This window comes from Canis lupus, chromosome 10, assembly GCF_048164855.1.
Source record: "Canis lupus baileyi chromosome 10, mCanLup2.hap1, whole genome shotgun sequence".
Lineage (NCBI taxonomy): Eukaryota > Metazoa > Chordata > Mammalia > Carnivora > Canidae > Canis > Canis lupus.
In genome coordinates this window covers 23,716,816-23,734,036 of record NC_132847.1, presented here as the reverse complement: position 1 = coordinate 23,734,036, position 17,221 = coordinate 23,716,816, and the positions used below count along the sequence as shown (strand labels likewise).

The window sequence follows — 17,221 nt, the reverse complement described above, 5'->3', positions numbered from 1 at the left end:
AGGCCTGCATTTTCCATTTGGTTTTTAGGGCAAACAGGGAATTCCTAGTTTTTTGATGTACCTCATACATCCTTATTTAGTCTCTTTCTGGAATTTATTGACTTATTTTTTCACATACACATTAGCATTCAATTGTATAACTTTCCAACTGAAAAGTTTATCAAATTGAAGTTCTAGTTGATTTAGAATCAGGTTCTCTGAGACTGTTAGATGATATGGAAATTTAAGCTCTCTCCTCAAATGACTTATATTCAAGTACACAGGGCTACATAAGCAGAGTTGTTATGTCAGATTTTTAAAAAAAATTTTAAATGTTTTTTTTAATTTATTTAAATTCAAGTTAGTTAACATACAGTGTCATATTAGTTTCAGGTGAAAAATCAGATTTCGACATGGAGTTTTACGTAGTTCTGAGCATTCCACTACAAAGTAAAGGAGAAGCAAACTCTTTGTTTGAATCCTAGGCCTGCTAGTTCACACTATATACAAAAATTAACTCAAAATGAATCAAGGAAATAAATATAAGAGCTAAAACTATAAAACTCTTAGACGAAAATGTAGATGAAAAACTGTGTGAGCCATTTATTGGGTATTAGTTCCTTTTTTAAGTGGATTTTATTGTTAAGTAATCTCTACACCCAGCGTGGGGCTTGCACCTACAAACCTGATCAAGAGCTGCGTGCTCTGCTGACTGAACCAGCCAGGCATCCCTAGGCAATAGTTCTTTAGATATAGCATCAAAAGCAAGAGCAATCAAAGAAATAAATGAACAAATTGGACTTTGTCAAAATTAAAAATGTTTGTGATTCAAATGCCACTTTTTTTTTTTAAGATTTTATTTATTTATTCATGGGAGACACAGAGACAGAGAGGCAGAGACATAGAGGGAGAAGCAGGCTCCTCACAGGGAGCCTGATGAAGAACTCAATCCCCGGACCAGGGATCTCACCCTGAATGGAAGGCAGATGCTCAACTGCTGAGCCAGCCAGGCGTCCCTTAAAGGACACTATTAAGAAAGTAACAAGTTGGGATGCCTGGGTGGCTCAGTGGTTGAAAGTCTGCCTTTGGCTCAGGGTGTGATCCCAGAGTCCCGGGATCGAGTCCTACAGCAGGCTGGAGCCTGCTTCTCCCACTGCCTGTGTCTCTGCCTCTTACTCTGTGTCTCTCATGAATAAATAAATAAAATCTTAAAAAAAAGTTAAAAATTTTACAAAATGGGAGAAAATATTTGCAAATCATATATATGATAAGTATCCTGGATATGTAAAATACAACTCAAGAGTAAAAAGACAAGCCAATTTAAATAGGGGCAAAGGACTTGAATAGACATTTCTCCAAACAAGGTATATAAATGGCTGGTAGCACATGAAATGATACTCAATATCATTAGTCATTATGAAAATACAAATCAAAGTTACAATGAGAAGTCACTTCATGCCCACCAGGCTGGCTGTAATTTAAAAAGCAGACAATGACAAATATTGGCGAGGAAGTAGAGAAATTGGAACCTTTGTACACTGCTGGTGGTAATGTAAAATGGTGCAGATGGTATGGAAAAAAGTTTGGCAGTTCCTCAAAAAGTTAAATATAGAGTTACCATATGACATAGCAATTCTAGTCCTAGGTATCTATACAAGAGAATTGAAAACGTGTTCACATAAAAACTTGCACGAGAATATTCATAGCAGCATTATTTGTAATAACCATAAAGTGAAAACAACTCAAATATATATCAGCCAGATGAATGGATAAACAAATAAGGTATATACATACAATGAAATGTATTCAGCTGTAAAAGGAATGAAGTACTGATACCTGCTACACCATGAATGAACCTGGAAAAAATCATGTTAAATGAAGAAATTCAGATGTAGGGGCACCTGGGTGGCTCAGTAGGTTAAGTGTCTGCCTTCAACTCAGGCGTGATCCTGGGTCCTGGGATCCAGCCCTGCATTAAACTCCCTACTCGGCAGGGAATCTGCTTCTCCTTCTCTCTCTGTCCCTTCCCCTACCTGTTTTCTCTAACTCTCTCAGCCTCTTACGCATGCTCTCTCCCAAATAAATAGAACCTTAAAAAACTTCAGATGTAAAAGACCACACAGTATAAATTTCATTAAAATGAAAACTTCAGAACTGTCAAATTCATATTTGTATATATTCTTTGAAGAAATGTCTATTTGAGTCCTTTGCTTATTTTTAAACTGGGTGATTTGTTTTTTTATTGTTGAATTATATTTTATATATTTTGGGTATTAGGTGCCTATCAGGTATAGGATTTACAAATATTTTCTTCTGTGGATTGTCTTTTTGCTCTCTTGATAGTGTTCTTCTGTATTTAGTTCTTTTTAACAATTTTTATCTCTATGGATATTCTTTATTTTTAATTTTTTAAAGACTTTATTTGACAGAGGAAGAGAGCACAAGCAGGGGGAGCAGCAGCAGGAGAAGGAGAAGCAGGCTCCCCTCTGAGCAGGGAGCCTGATGTGGGCCTCGATCCCAGGACTCTGGGATCATGACCTGAGCCTAAGGCGACGTTTAACTTACTGAGCCACCCAGGCACCCAGATTTTATCTATTTAAAGTGAGAGTGAATGAGGGGAGGGACAGAGAGAGAGTGAGTCTTAAAGCAAAGTCTCCCTCTGGGCGTGGAGCCCAATGGGGTGCTCAGTCTCACAACCCATGAGATCATGACCTGCACAGAAACCCAGGCACACCAGGGAAGATTTCTTAGTGACTGCTTTTCTTTCCATTAATGGGCCATACTTTTCTTTGCATATCTTTTTTAGGGGGAAAATTTTTTGAAATTTATATTTTTTTTTTGTTGAAAAGTGAATTAAAGATAATATAATGTGGAAACTCTGGAAATCAGTTTCCCATCTCTCAGAGTTTGTTGTTGTGGCTGTTTGTTTAGTCACTTTACTGAACTAATTCTGCCAAATATGTATTCTTCCTCATGTGTGACAGAAATCTCTGCTCATTTGGCTTAGTGGTTAGCTAATGGTTGGACAGAAGTTTCCTTAAATGCCTGAAACCAAGAAATCTCTCAGCCTTTTTTACCGAGGGGCTCTTTCAGTGTGTTGGGACATGCCCTCAATGTTCAGGCAGGCAGTTTGCAGCTCTAACTTAGCCTCACCTTGCTTGCTCAGAACCTCAAGGTTGTCCACAGGTAAGAGCTTCCATACCATCTCAAATCTTTCCTGGACATGTGCACAGCTCTGCATGTGGCCTTTTGCATTCTCAGGAATATGTTAAAGCTTTTTAAACCCTTTATGGACATCTTAGTCCCAACCCTTCTTTTTAAGTATTTTGGTCAACTTGTTGTTTGTCCTAATTGGTTTTTTTTTTTTTTTAAGAGATTTTATTTATCTATTCATGAGAGACACACAGAGAGAGAGGCAGAGACACAGGCAGAGGGAGAAGCAGGCTCCATGCAGGGAGCCTGACGTGGGACTTGATCCTGGGACTCCAGGATCACGCCCTGGGCCAAAGGGGCAGGCGCTAAACCGCTGAGCCACTCAGGGATCCCCTGTCCTTTTTTTTTTTTTTTTTTTTTAATTTTTTATTTTTTAAAAATTTTTTTTTAATTTTTTTTTTTTTTTAGGGATCCCCTGTCCTAATTGTTATAGCCACCTCAGGTGGCTATCATGTTATAAAGTGGCTGCTGATTATTTCTGACCAAGGCCCCAGGAAGAAGGCTGTTTGAAGGCAAGCTCTGCCTTAGGTCAAATAAAGGGAAGGCTTCTGGTGGGATTTTCCAGTGACTTGTCCAAAAGCCAATGACAATTACCTGGGAATGGAGCTTTGGAGGAGATACCACCCATTTTACTTTCTCGGATGGCTGCTAGGCTACTGGTTTTCACCATGATTTTGGGGACTGTTGATTTACAAAGCTCCCAGTAGCAAGGGAGAAGGAAATAAAATAAGGCAATCCAGAATACTATATGGGGGAGTGCATGGGTGATTCAGTCAATTAAGCATCCAGGTCTTGGTTTGGGCTTAGACCATGTTCTCATGGGTCATGAAATCAAGATACCCACCCCCACCCCCACCCCCATTGGGCTCAGAGTTCAGTGAGGAGCCTGCTTGAAGATTCTCTCCCTTTGCCCGTCCCTCCACTCATGCACTCTCGTGTGCATACTCTCTCTCAAATAAATAATGAATAAATCTTAAAAAAATAAAAATACTACATGGGTAAGAGTGACTGGCTTCATCAGTAGAGCATGTGACTCTTGATCTTGGGGTTCATGAGTTCAAGCCTCATGTTGGTTGTAGGGCTTACATTAAAAGAAAAATAAACCATATGAGTTATGTGATTTATGTTTTAACTTTTTTGTTTTAACTTTTTAAAGAAACTGTCAAACTATTTTCCAGAGTGGCTGTATCATTTTACAGTCCCACTATCAATGCATTCCAGTTTTCCACTTCCTCCCCAATATTTGTTTATTGTCATTTTGGTTGTAACTATTCTAGTGGGTGTGAAATGGTACTTTTTTTTTTTTTGAGAAGTAAAACTGTCTTTATTTATAGATGATATGATCATCTATATAGAAAAGCCTGTGGAATCTGCAACAAAATTAACAGAACTAATTTGTAAGTTTATCAAGGTTGTGGGATATAAGCTCTATATAACAAAATTAATTATATTATGTATTGGCAATCAGCAATCAGAAATTAAAATAAAAAATACCATTAAACAGGAGTAACTGACTGGCTTCGTCAGGAGAGCCTGTGACTCTTGATCTCAGGGTTCTGAGTTCAAGTCCCAGGTTGGGTGAAAAGATTATTTAAAAATAAAATCTTCCTTTTTTTTAAAAAACATTTATTTATTTTAGAGAGAGCACAAGAGAGAGTGCATTGGGAAGATAGGGGCAGAGAGAGGAGGAGAGATAGATTCTCAAGCAGACTCCGCACTGAATACAAAGCCCGATGTAAGGGCTCACCTCATGACCCTGAGATCATGATCTGAGCCAAAACCAAGAGTGGGACACTTAACTGACTGAGTCACACAGGCGGGCCAAAAATAAAGTCTTTTTAAAAAAGTAATTAAACAGCTTCAAATATAAGAAATGGGGAGAATCTGATAAAAGATATATAAAACCTACAAACCGAAAACTACTACACATTAAGAGAAATTAAAGAAGACCTAAACAAATAGAAATCCCCTATTTATGGAGGTCGTAGTATAATAGTGGAAGACCAAGGAGGATGTAGTCAAACAAAGAGTTTTAGAAGTTGGGATTTGGAGAGTGCTTGGTCCTCAAGGATCACAAAGTTCCACATATAGTCATGGTGTTAGTTGTGGAAAAGAATGAGAATATTAGGCTATCAACCAGGTGGATCTTTCTGCCCTGTGTTTAAAGGACTGTGGAGGAGGGTGATGAATGTGTAATGGGCAGAATATGTGAAGTGTGGTGTCTTGATGTGCTTTTCTATGTCAGTTTTTGGTCATATTCTTAGGTCTTGGTATGGTGCCTGGCATATAGTAGTCATCTAATAAAGCTTACAGAAATAAAAAAAAGTTGTAGATGGCACATTTAAGGTGGCTCATTACCCTCAAGTTAAATTATTGACCATTTATAGAGTAAGACTGAGGCAGAATAAGAGCCAATCCCAAAGACTTATAGGAGTAAGCTGTATAAGCAAGGAAAGATCTTAGATTTCTGTCCCTGAGACATTTTCACCTGTGCTCTGACACTTTGTTAGTGATGCTTCATTCATTTCATAAAATTTTTAAATGCTTTCTTTGTTTTAGGGACTGTATTGGCCACTGGAGATATAGCTTGAACAAGACAGACATACATCTTGCCCTTGTGGACCTCACAGTCTAGTGGGAGTTATAGACAAGGAAACAGGCAATTAGTAATATGGCATGACAAATAATGCGATGAGGGAAGAGCAAAATGATGTGAGACTATATACAAGGAACATCTAATATAAATATCTAAGCTAAGCCTTAAGAAAATAGTTGGCCAGCCAAAGTGTTCTGGGTAGTTGGAACAGCATCAGCAAAATCTCAAACAAGAGATGAGACAAACTGTGAAAAATTGGGACATATCCTATAGGTTAGGGAAGGAAGGTTGAGGAAGTGAACAAGGGCCAAATTCTACAAGGCCTTAAAAGCCATTTTCAGGAGTTTCAAATTTGTCCTGAGGAATGGGGAATCCTTAAAGGATGTTAAGCAGAGAAGTGACATGATCACACGTGATTTTTTTTAACTTTAAAATTTTTTTAGTAATCACTACACACAGTATAGGGCTCAAACCCATGACCCTGAGATCAACAGTCACATGCTCTTCCTCCTGAGCCAACTGGGTGCCACACACGTGTGATTTTAAAATAGTATCGTGACTGCCTTTTGTTAACAGTGGACTGGAGGGCATCAGAATGAATTCAGGGAGACCAGTTGGCAATGTAGTAATTTTGGTGAGAGAGTTGAGGGGACTTGAACAAGGGACAGAAGTATGTATGCGAGCTGAAGGAGAAAGATATCTTGGTTTCTGGCTTGAGCTATGGGGCCAATGTTTGTTCCATCCACTGAGCTAAAGGACTGTTGAGAACAAATAGGTTTGGGGGAGAAGATGCAATCAGTTTTGGATTTGCTAAGTTTGAGGGGAATGTGAGTCAGCCTTGTTGGACTTCTTGCGGACTTCCACTCCTTGTGGAAATCAGGAGAGAGATCTTGGTTACAGATAGAAATTTGGAAATCATCAGTATATTGTTAGTTACTAAAGGTAGAAGAGTAGATGAGATTGAGATATAACAGCCATTAGGTGAGAAGAAAACCGAGAGTATGGTTTCCCCATAACAAGTGAAGAAAGTGGTCAAAAAAACAAATGAGTATATATGATTGCCCAAGGAACATGATGTATGAGAAAAGAAAAGCTGAGGCCAGAATCCTACTTTTAAGAGATACATAGAGAAAGAGGAAATGCCACAGCAATGAGAGGGACTGGGAGAATTCTAGGCCCCAGAAATCAGGAAGGGAGGAGTAGTTGGCAACATTTTTACACTAAGATATCAAGTAAGTTGTGTATTGAGGGGTATATATTGGATGTAGCAACAATGAAGTTCATGATGATTCTGGTTAGGGTGGTCTAATAGAAAGTAGAAGCAAAAGACAGATTATATTTAAGGACTAAGTGAGAGTGGTGAGAAAGAAAAGACTTGGTAGAGAGAATGTCTTCAAGAGGTTTAGCTGTGAAGGTTTGAGAGGGCAGTTAGAATGACGTGGGTTTAAAGGAAAGTTAACCTGTTTTTCATTAAGTTCTTTTGATTACTTTTTGAGAATGTGGTTTACCTTTTTAGTTTTATGTTTGTTTTCTTGGCTGCATTTCATTTTTTAAAAAAATATTTTATTTACTTGAGAGAGAAACAGAGAGCAAGCAAGAAAGCACGGTGGGAGATAGGGGAAGGGAGAGGGAGGGGCAGAGTGGAGAGACAGGGACAAGTGGACTCTGCGCTGAGCATGGAGCCCAATGCAGGGCTCAATCCCACCACCTTGAGATGGTGACCTGAGCCAAAATCAAGAGTTGGAGGTTCAAACCAACTGAGCCACCCAGGAGCTCCTGGCTTCATTTCATTTTGAGACGATGGATGGGGCAAGAATTGAAACTGTTTAGCTTTTGCATTGTGTAGTTAATCATTTGCATGTAGTAAGAAAATAGCTTTACTGGCTTAATTAGTTAGATTTTTCTCTATATAATTTTTGAGTGATCCTTTAGATAATGAAACCTCATTTTAATGTATTGCATCCTCTGTTTGTTTTTTAGATCATTCATCGAGATATAAAACCTGAGAATATTTTAGTATCCCAGTCAGGAATTACTAAGCTCTGTGATTTTGGTTTTGCACGAACTCTAGCAGCTCCTGGGGACATTTATACGGACTATGTGGCCACACGCTGGTATAGAGCTCCAGAATTAGTATTAAAAGATACTTCTTATGGAAAGTATGTATATTTTGGGGTCCTGTCTGACCTTTCTTGGTCATCCTTTTTTTCACTTTGTGTATCTGTCACCCCTTCTACCGACCCTCTGCCTTCTGTTTGTGGATTAGGGATAAGAAACGGACATGTCTAAAAAACAAGGGACCCTATAGGCACCTGCCATGCCAGATAATGATGTTACCACACTTGCTCTGTACCATTGAGTGGCCCCAACCCCAGGTGATCTATGCAGACATCCCTCAAGTTATATCCAAGCTTGCTTTAAACTGTGCCCCACCCTTGGCAGAGTTGCCTCCTCTGCTTATCTTTAGCCTCTACATTCTGAAAAGATTTAAAAACCATTTACCTCACTCTGCCACTGTTACCATAGGAACTGCCACGTTTCTTATTTTCTGAAATATGGTACCCTCTTTACAAAATCTGGTAAATAATTTTTAAAGTGTACTGTTCTCTAGATGCCTTAAAAAAGTATCATGGCCTCAGTCTATTGTGAAACAGTAGAAACAGTATATGAAATCGCAACCTAATATACGAATAACAAATCTTGAAGTACATAAAGGGACTAAATGATTGAAATTATTACAATAAATAAGAGAAATAAGTGAATAATTTTCACACACTTTTCTTAGAAACCATTATTCTGTTTTGATAATGGTATCTAACTTTGGGGCACCTGTGTGACTCAGTTGTCATTAAGCATTTGCCTTTGGTTCAGATCATGATCCTGGAGTCCTGGAATTGAGCCTGGCATTGGGCTCCCTGCTCAGTGGAGAGCTTGCTTTTCCCTCTCCTCCTGCTGCTACCCCTGCTTGTGCGTGTGTTCTCTCTCTCTCTCTGGGAAATGAAGAAATAATCTTTAAAAAAATAGCAAGGGGATCCCTGGGTGGCTCAGTGGTTTAGCACCTGCTTTCAGCCCAGGGTGTGATCCTGGAGTCCTGAGATCGAGTCCTGCATTGGGCTCCCTTTAATTAGGAAGTATTTTTGTTATTTCGTGGGTTTTTTTTTTTTTAAGATTTTATTTATTTATTCATGAGAGACAGAGAGAGAGAGGCAGAGACACAGGCAGAGGGAGAAGCAGGCTCCATGCAGGGAGCCCGACATGGGACATGGGACTCAATCCCGGGTCTCCAGGATCACGCCCTGGGCTGAAGGCAGCACTAAACCGCTGAGCCACCCGTGCTGCCCCTGTGGTGCATATTTTAAAAAATCCTTTTATTGAAAAACAATACCCAGAAAAAAAGATCATACAACAAATGTATATAGCTTCACTATGAGATAAAAAAATAGAATTTTGGGGCAGAGGGATGGGTGAAATAGGTGAAGGGGATTAAGAAACATTTATCATGATGAGCAATGAATAGTGCATAGAATTCTCTAATCATATGCTTGAAACTAATACAGCATTTTATATAAATTATACTTGCATTAAAAAAATAGAATTTTTCTGCCTCTCTGAAAACCCTCCATGTACCCTATTCCAATTATATCACTCCCTTATCCCAAAAGTAACCATGATGTTGACTTTTATTATATTCAGTTCCTTGCATTTCTTAATAGTTTTATCTACTTACCTGTATGTACTTAGTTTAGCCTTTTTTTAATGACAGCTTTTTTTGAGATATGATTCACATACCATAAAATTCATCCATTTAAATTGTACAATTCAGTTGTTTTTAGTATATTCACAAAGTTGTACAATCATTACTACATTAAATTTTAAAACATTTTTATCACCCCCAAAGAAACCCTATATCTGTTAGCAGTCACTTTCTCTTTCCTGCCAAGCCTTCCAGGCTGAAGCAATCACCAGTCTACTTTTATTCTCTATGGTTTTGCCTATTCTGGACACTTCATATAAATGAGATTATGCAAAATCTGTTTTGGGGGGACCAACTTCTCTCACTTTGAATATTGTTTTGGGGGGTTCATCCATGTTGTTGCATGTATCAGTACTTCATTTCTTTTTATGGCTGAATAATATTCACCCTATGGATTATACCACATTTTATTTATTTATTCATTAGTTGATAGACATCTTGATTATTTCTGCTTTTTGGCTTTGATGATTAATGTTGAGAACATGTGTAAACATATCTTTTTTTTTTTTTTAAGATTTTATTTATTTATTCATGAGAGACACGAGAGAGGCAGAAACATAGGCAGAGGGAGGAGCAGCCTCCCTGCGGGGAATGTGATGTGGGACTCGATCCCAGGACCCCAGGATCACGACCTGAGCTGAAGGCAGACTGGTTACTGAGCCACCCAGGGATCCCTTTGTGTACATGTTTTATTTTTTATTTATTTATTTATTTTTTTTGTGTACATGTTTTAGTGTGGACATGTGTCTTCATTTCTTTTGGGTGCATCTCTGGGAGCTGGAATTATGGGTCTTGTGGTAGCTCTATGTTTGATCTTTTGAGGAGCTGCCAGACTGGTTTCCACAGTGTCTGGATCGTTTCATATTCCTGCCAGCAGAATGTAGGGACTATGATTTCTTCATATCCTTGCCAACACTTATTGTTACATTTTTTATGGCCACCCTAGATTTTCTCCTCCACCCCCCAGGCATCCTTTTTAAAATACGCTTTTTATTTTGGATTAATTTTACATTTATAGAAAAGTTGCAAAGATAGTACAGAGAATTCCCATACAGCCCTCACCTAATTTCTGCTTTACCCAACATCATAATCTTACATTACTGTGGTATATTTGTTAAAACTAGTTTTGATTTTTTATTTAAGTCAGATCTGCTATGTTTTTTAAATTTCCTCTATCCCTTTATTTTTCTTACAACTTAACCTGTTGGAGAACCCAGATCATTGAGTTTCTAAGTCTGAAAATTTTTTTTAATTTTTAAATTTTTTTATTTATTCATGAGAGACACAGAGAGAGACAGAGAGGCAGAGACACAGGCAGAGGGAGAAGCAGGCTCCATGCAGGGAGCCCGACTCAATCCCGGGTCTTCAGGATCAGGCCCTGGGCTGAAGGCGGCGCTGAACCGCTGAGCCACCCAGGCTGCCCCTAAGTCTGAATTTTGTTGATTGCATACTTGCAGTGGAGTTTAACATACTTCTTTGTCCTTTATATTTTGTACAAATTGGCACCTGGATCCAGAGGTTGGATTAGTCTGAGATTCAGTCTGTTTGGCAGGATTATAGGCAGTGTTGTTTTCTTGCATCAGCCGAGGCTTGAGTTTGAATGTGTCTTTCTGTGATGTTAGTAGCCAGTAATGCTTAATGGCTAGATTTATTGGGGTTTGCAAAAATGGTGGTATTGTAATTATATCATCTCTTTTTATTACTTATAATGCTTTTATAAAGAGACATTTCCCCTCATCTACTCTTGGTTACTGGGGGTATGGTTCATATAGAGAAGATAGGATAAATGATTAAAATGAAATTTTTCCCAATGGTCACCTTAATTAAAGAAGTATTGTGAACTCATGGACTTATACATATGTAATGGGTTTCAACACATTACAATTATTATTGGTGTTCAAATTTTTCCATCAATGGATGATGGGAGCCTTTTCAAGTTGGCTCCTGAGTTCTTTTAACATGACCAAGTATATAGTCTTTGATAGTTTCCTTGCAACCTGACTCACATGAAGTTCCAGGCTCATCTTTTACATTTTTCCCTCTAGACCCAGAGTCAGTCATTTAACCAATAAGCCCTCACAGTTTTAAATTTTTTTTTGAGACTTTATTTATTTATTCATGAGACACACACACACACACACACACACACACACACACACACACACACACACAGGCAGAGATGCAGGGGAAGAAGCAGGCTCTGTGCAAGGAGCCCAACGTGGGACTCGATCCTGGGTCTCCAGGATCAGGCCCTGGGTTGACGGCAGCACTAAACCGCTGAGCCACCCGGGCTGCCCAAGCCCTAGCATTTTTATGTGAGAAATGGTATTTTAAGACCACAGTTGTGTGGATGGCTATATCTGTGTATCTGAATGTGTATGTATATTATAGGATTATATGTCTATGTGTATATATACGTATATCATAGAATATACGTAACTATATATATAAATAAATCTTTTTTTAAAATTTTTATTTATTTATGATAGTCACACAGAGAGAGAGAGAGAGAGAGGCAGAGACACAGGCAGAGGGAGAAGCAGGCTCCATGCACCGGGAGCCCGACGTGGGATTCGATCCCGGGTCTCCAGGATCAGGCCCTGGACCAAAGGCAGGCGCTAAACCGCTGCGCCACCCAGGGATCCCTGATCATCTCTTCTTGAAGCCCTCTCTTTCATGGTTTATATGTCTTTTTTTTTTTTAATTTTTATTTATTTATGATAGAGAGAGAGAGAGAGGCAGAGACACAGGCAGAGGGAGAAGCAGGCTCCATGTACCGGGAGCCCGACATGGAATTTGATCCCGGGTCTCCAGGATCACACCCTGGGCCAAAGGCAGGCGCCAAACCGCTGCGCCACCCAGGGATCCCTTGTTCTTTTTTTTAAAGATTTTATTTATTGGGATTTTATTTATTGGCTTTTTTATTTAGCATAATGGTTTCAAAGTTCACCCTAGTTGTGGCACATATTAGTACTTCCTTTCCTTTTTTTCTTTTTTCAAGATTTTATTTTTAAGTAATCTCTACACCCAGTGTAGAGGGGGCTTGAACTCACAATTCCAAGACTAAGAGTCACATGCTCTTCTGACGGAGCCAGACAGGCAACCCCTTCCTTTCCTTTTTTTATAGCCCAATTATTTCCCCATTATTTGGATAGATCACTTTTTTTTTTAAAGATTTTATTTATTTTTTCATAAGAGACAGGCAGAGACCTAGGCAGAGGGAGAAGCAGGCTCCCTGCGGGGAGCCTGATGCGGGACTCGATCCCAGGACGCTGGGATCACGACCTGAGCTGAAGGCAGACACTCAACCTCTGAGCCTTCCAGGTACCCCGATAGATCACTTTTGTTTATCCATTTGTCCATTGATGGACATTTGAGTTGTATTCACTTTTTGGCTATTATGAATAATGCTGCTCTACATATTTATGTACCAGTTTTTATGCAGACATGTTTTAATTTCCCTCCGAGTAGAATTAATAGGTTTTGTGGTAATCTTATGTTTAATCATTTGAGACATGCCCAGCTGTTTACCCAGTGTCTGCATCATTTTAAAATCCCACCAGCAGAGTGTGAGAGTTACAGTTTCTCTGATATCTTCATCAACATTGTTATTATCTGAGATGGATTCTAGTCATCCTCTTGGGTGTGAAGTGGTATCTCATTGTGGTTTGATTTGCATTTCCTTGATGACTAATGATGAGCATCTTTTCATATGCCTATTGGCTATTTATATATCTTCCTTAGAGAAATGTCTGTTCAGATCCTTTGCCCATTTTTTAAAAGTTTTTATTTATTTATGATAGTCACAGAGAGAGAGAGAGAGGCAGAGACACAGGCAGAGGGAGAAGCAGGCTCCATGCACCGGGAGCCCGATGTGGAACTCGATCCTAGGTCTCCAGGATTGTGCCCTGGGCCAAAGGCAGGCGCCAAACCGCTGCGCCACCCAGGGATCCCTTTTGCCCATTTTTAAATTGTATTGGCTTTTTATTATTGAGTTGTAAGAATTCTTTGTATATTCTAGATTCAAATCCTTACCAGATAATACATTGTAAAATTTTTTCTCTCATTCTCCCTAATTTCTCTACCCAGAACCTCCAACACAAAGTCAAAAAGAAGTGAAGGGCACCTGGTGATTCTTGATCTTTGTGTTGTGAGTTTGAGCCCCATGTTGGGTTAGAGATTACTTAAAAAAAACAAACCTTAGAAAAAGATCAACAAAACAATATTCATACATTATCATTATAGTCCATCACTTTATATTAAGGTTCATTCTTTGTGTTGGATTTCCTATGGATTTTGACAAATGTGTAATGTCATGTATTCACTATTACAGTATTGTACAGAATAGTTTCACAGCCCTAAAAATCCTCTGTGTTCTATCTTTTCTTTTGTGTGTGTGTGTGTGTGTTCTATCTTTTCATCCTTTCCTCCTTCTCCCTGAACTTCTGGCATTCACTGATTTTTTTACCGTCTCTATACTCTTGCCTTTTCCAGAATGTCATGTTTGTGGGGTCATATGTTATTTAGCCTTTTCAGACTGGCTTCTTCCACTTACCAATGTATATTTAAGGTTCCCCCATTTTTTGGTTTTGCTTTGCTTTGTGTCTCGATAGGTCATTTTTTAATCACTAAGTAGTACTCCATTGTATGTGTATATATGACAGTTTATCCATTTATCTAATGAGGGGCTTCTTGCTTGCTCTCAAGTTTTGGCAGTTACGAATAAAGCTGTTGTAAACATTCATGTGCAGGTTTTTTTTAAGGATATAAGTTTTTCAACTCATTTGGGTAAATACCAATTAGTGCAATTATTTTTAAAGATTATTTATTTATTAGAGAAAGAGGGGGGAGCGAGACAGTGAGGGGAGGAGCAAAGGGAGAGGGACAAGCAGACCATACGCTAAGCGCAGAGCCCTACTTGGGGCTCAATCTCAAGACTCTGATATGATTTAGCCAAAACCAAAAGTTGAATGCTCAGATGCTCAACCAACTGAGCCACCCAGGCACCCCTGAGGCATGCTATTATTGCTAGTTTGTATGGTAACACTATGTTTAGTTTTATTGGAAACTGTCAAACTGTCTTACAAAGTGGCTGTATCATTTTGCATTCCCATGGAATGAGAGTTCCTTTGCTCCATATCCTCACAAGCATTTACTATTGTCACTATTTTGGATTTTAGTCTTCCTAATAATAGGTGTGTATTTATGGTATTTATCTTATTATTGCTTCAATTTACAAGTCCCTGATGACTTATGATGTTGAGCATCTTTTCATATGTGTGTTTGCCATTTGTATATCTTTTTTGGTGAGCTATCACCTCGTATTTTTAACTTGATTGTTTATTTTCTTATTGTTGAGTTTTAGGTGTGCTTTATATATTTTAGACACAAACTATTTATTGAATATTTGTTTTGCAGATATTTTTTCCAACTCTGTGGTTTCTTTTTTCATCCTCTTATCAGTGTCTTTCACAGAACAGAATTTAAAAATTTTAATGATGTACCGGAGCTCCCAGGTGGCTCAGTCGATTAAGGGTCTGCCTTCAGCTCATAACATGATCCCAAGGTCCTGAGATCAAGTCCTGCAGTGGGCTCCCTGCTCAGTGGAGAGCCTTCTTCTCCCTCTCCATCTGCCTGCCAATCCCCCTGCTTGTGTTCTCTCTCTCTGACAAATAAATAAAATCTTAAAAAATTTAATGATGTACCACTTATCAACTTTTTTCTTTTGTGGATTATGCTTTTGGTGTTGTATCTAAAAACTCATCACCTAATATCATCTAGATTTTTTCCTATATTATTGTCTAGAAGTTTTATAGTGTTGTATATTATATCTGTTGTCCATTCTGAGTTAATTTCTGTGAAAATTGTAAGATCTATGTCTAGGTTCTTTTTATTTCTTTACATATGGATGTCCAGTTGTTCCAGTATCACTTGTTGAAAAGACTTTCTATTCTGTGCTGAATTGTCTTTTCTTCTTTGTCAAAGTTTATTTGAATATATTTTTATTAGTCTCTTTCTAGATTCTGTATTCTGTTCTCTTGATCTGTTTGTTCTTTCACCAATACCAAACTATCTTGATTACTGTAGCTTTATAATATGTCTTGAAGTCAGGGAGTATCTTTCCTCTGATTTTGTTCTTCAACAATGTATTCTGGGTCTATTACTTTTCCATATTGTTAAAACCAAATTTCAGCTGAGTAAAATTTAAAGATCTAAATACTTTTATTCAATGATTTGTGAATCAGGCAACATTCCATCTAGCAGACAGAAAGGCACACCAAAGGGCTATACAAATTAGATTTATATAGGCAGAGTGGGGCAGAACAAGGAAGTTACTAGTAAAGAGTAGATTGTGGCAAGGTCACCTTCCTTTAGGGGATGGCAGGGTTCTGTCAGTTTACCTCACTAGTGCTGATCATGTAATTCCAGATTGACTGATATAAGAGTCCACTTCTGGAAGAAGTTGAAACTGATTAAGTATTTTTTTTAAAGAATTTATTTATTTATTTACTTATTTGAGAAGGGAGCATGTGCATGAGCTGGGGGAGGGGCAGAGAGAGAATTTTTCTTTATTTCTTTTTCTTTTTTTTTAAGATTTTATTTATTTATTCATGAGAGACACAGAGAGAGGCAGAGACATAGGCAGAGGGAGAAGCAGGCTTCTCTCGGGGAGCCTGATGTGGGACTTAATCCCTGGACCCCAGGATCACTCCCTGAGCTGAAGGCAGATGCTCAACCACTGAGCCCTCCAGGCATTCCTCTTTTCCTTTCTTTTTTCTTTTTTTTTAAGATTTATTTATTTGAGAGAGAGAATAGGAGCAGGAGGAGAGGAAGAGAACCTCAAGCAGACTCCCTGCTTAATGAGGAGCCTGAAGTGGGGCTCCATCCCACAACCCTGAGATCATGACCTGAGCCAAAATCAAGAATCAGATGCTTAACCAACTGAGCCTCCCAGGCACCCTGAGAGAGAGAATTTTAAGCAGACTGTACTGAATACAGAGCCAGAAGTGGGTTTCAATTCCATGACCCAGAGATCATGACCCAAGCCAAAATCAAGAGTTAGTTGATGGACTGAGCCACCCAAGCACCCCTAAATTAAGTATTAAGTCTCAGTTTGGTGATGTGGGCTTAGCACAAGTGACTCCATTTTGGGCCTATGGTCTCTTTTTTAACAATATAAACTTTAGAATCAATCTGTTGATATCCAAATTGTATTTTGACTGGGTTTGCATTGAATCTATAGATCAAGTTGGAAAAAGCGGACATTTTGACAATATTGAGTCTTCCTATTCATGAACATGCAATATCTCTCTATTTATATACATTTTCTTGGAATTGTTCAGTGAATTTTACTTTTTTCACTTGAGGGTTAACCTTGGAGATAAATTTATATTGGCATATACCTTCTTTTTTAATACCTGAATAATATTTAATTGATTGTACAAAATATTACATAGCCATTCTCATATTGATGGATATTTAGGTTGTTTCTAATTATTTTCTACCACAAACAGTGCTTCAGTGAAATTGTCATATCATTTAATTTTTGTGCATGTTAGTAGATCTTTGGATAAATTTCTAGAAATAAAGTTGTTTGGCCAAAAGTAGGTACATTTTTAATTTTGGTAGCTTTTGCCAGTTTTCCCTTCAAAGTAGTTTTGTGATTTACACTCCCACAC

At 38.4% G+C, this 17,221-nt stretch overlaps 1 protein-coding gene across 29 annotated transcripts in view; it reads left to right on the top strand.

The window, feature by feature from the left end:
- CDKL3 (cyclin dependent kinase like 3) overlaps nucleotides 1–17,221 on the top strand; it is a 108,235-nt gene that overhangs the window by 14,088 nt on the left and 76,926 nt on the right. For 27 of the 29 annotated variants that reach the window (XR_012037881.1, XR_012037880.1, XR_012037882.1 and 24 more), the window contains one exon: nucleotides 7,769–7,947. The exons of the other annotated variants lie outside the window; for them this stretch is intronic. Coding sequence is in view for 23 of the 27 variants with exons in the window: in XM_072841044.1 (XP_072697145.1) it covers nucleotides 7,769–7,947 (179 nt within the window). In the remaining 4 variants the exon portion in view is untranslated. The remainder of the gene's footprint in view (nucleotides 1–7,768; nucleotides 7,948–17,221) is intronic. 29 annotated transcript variants of the gene reach the window in all.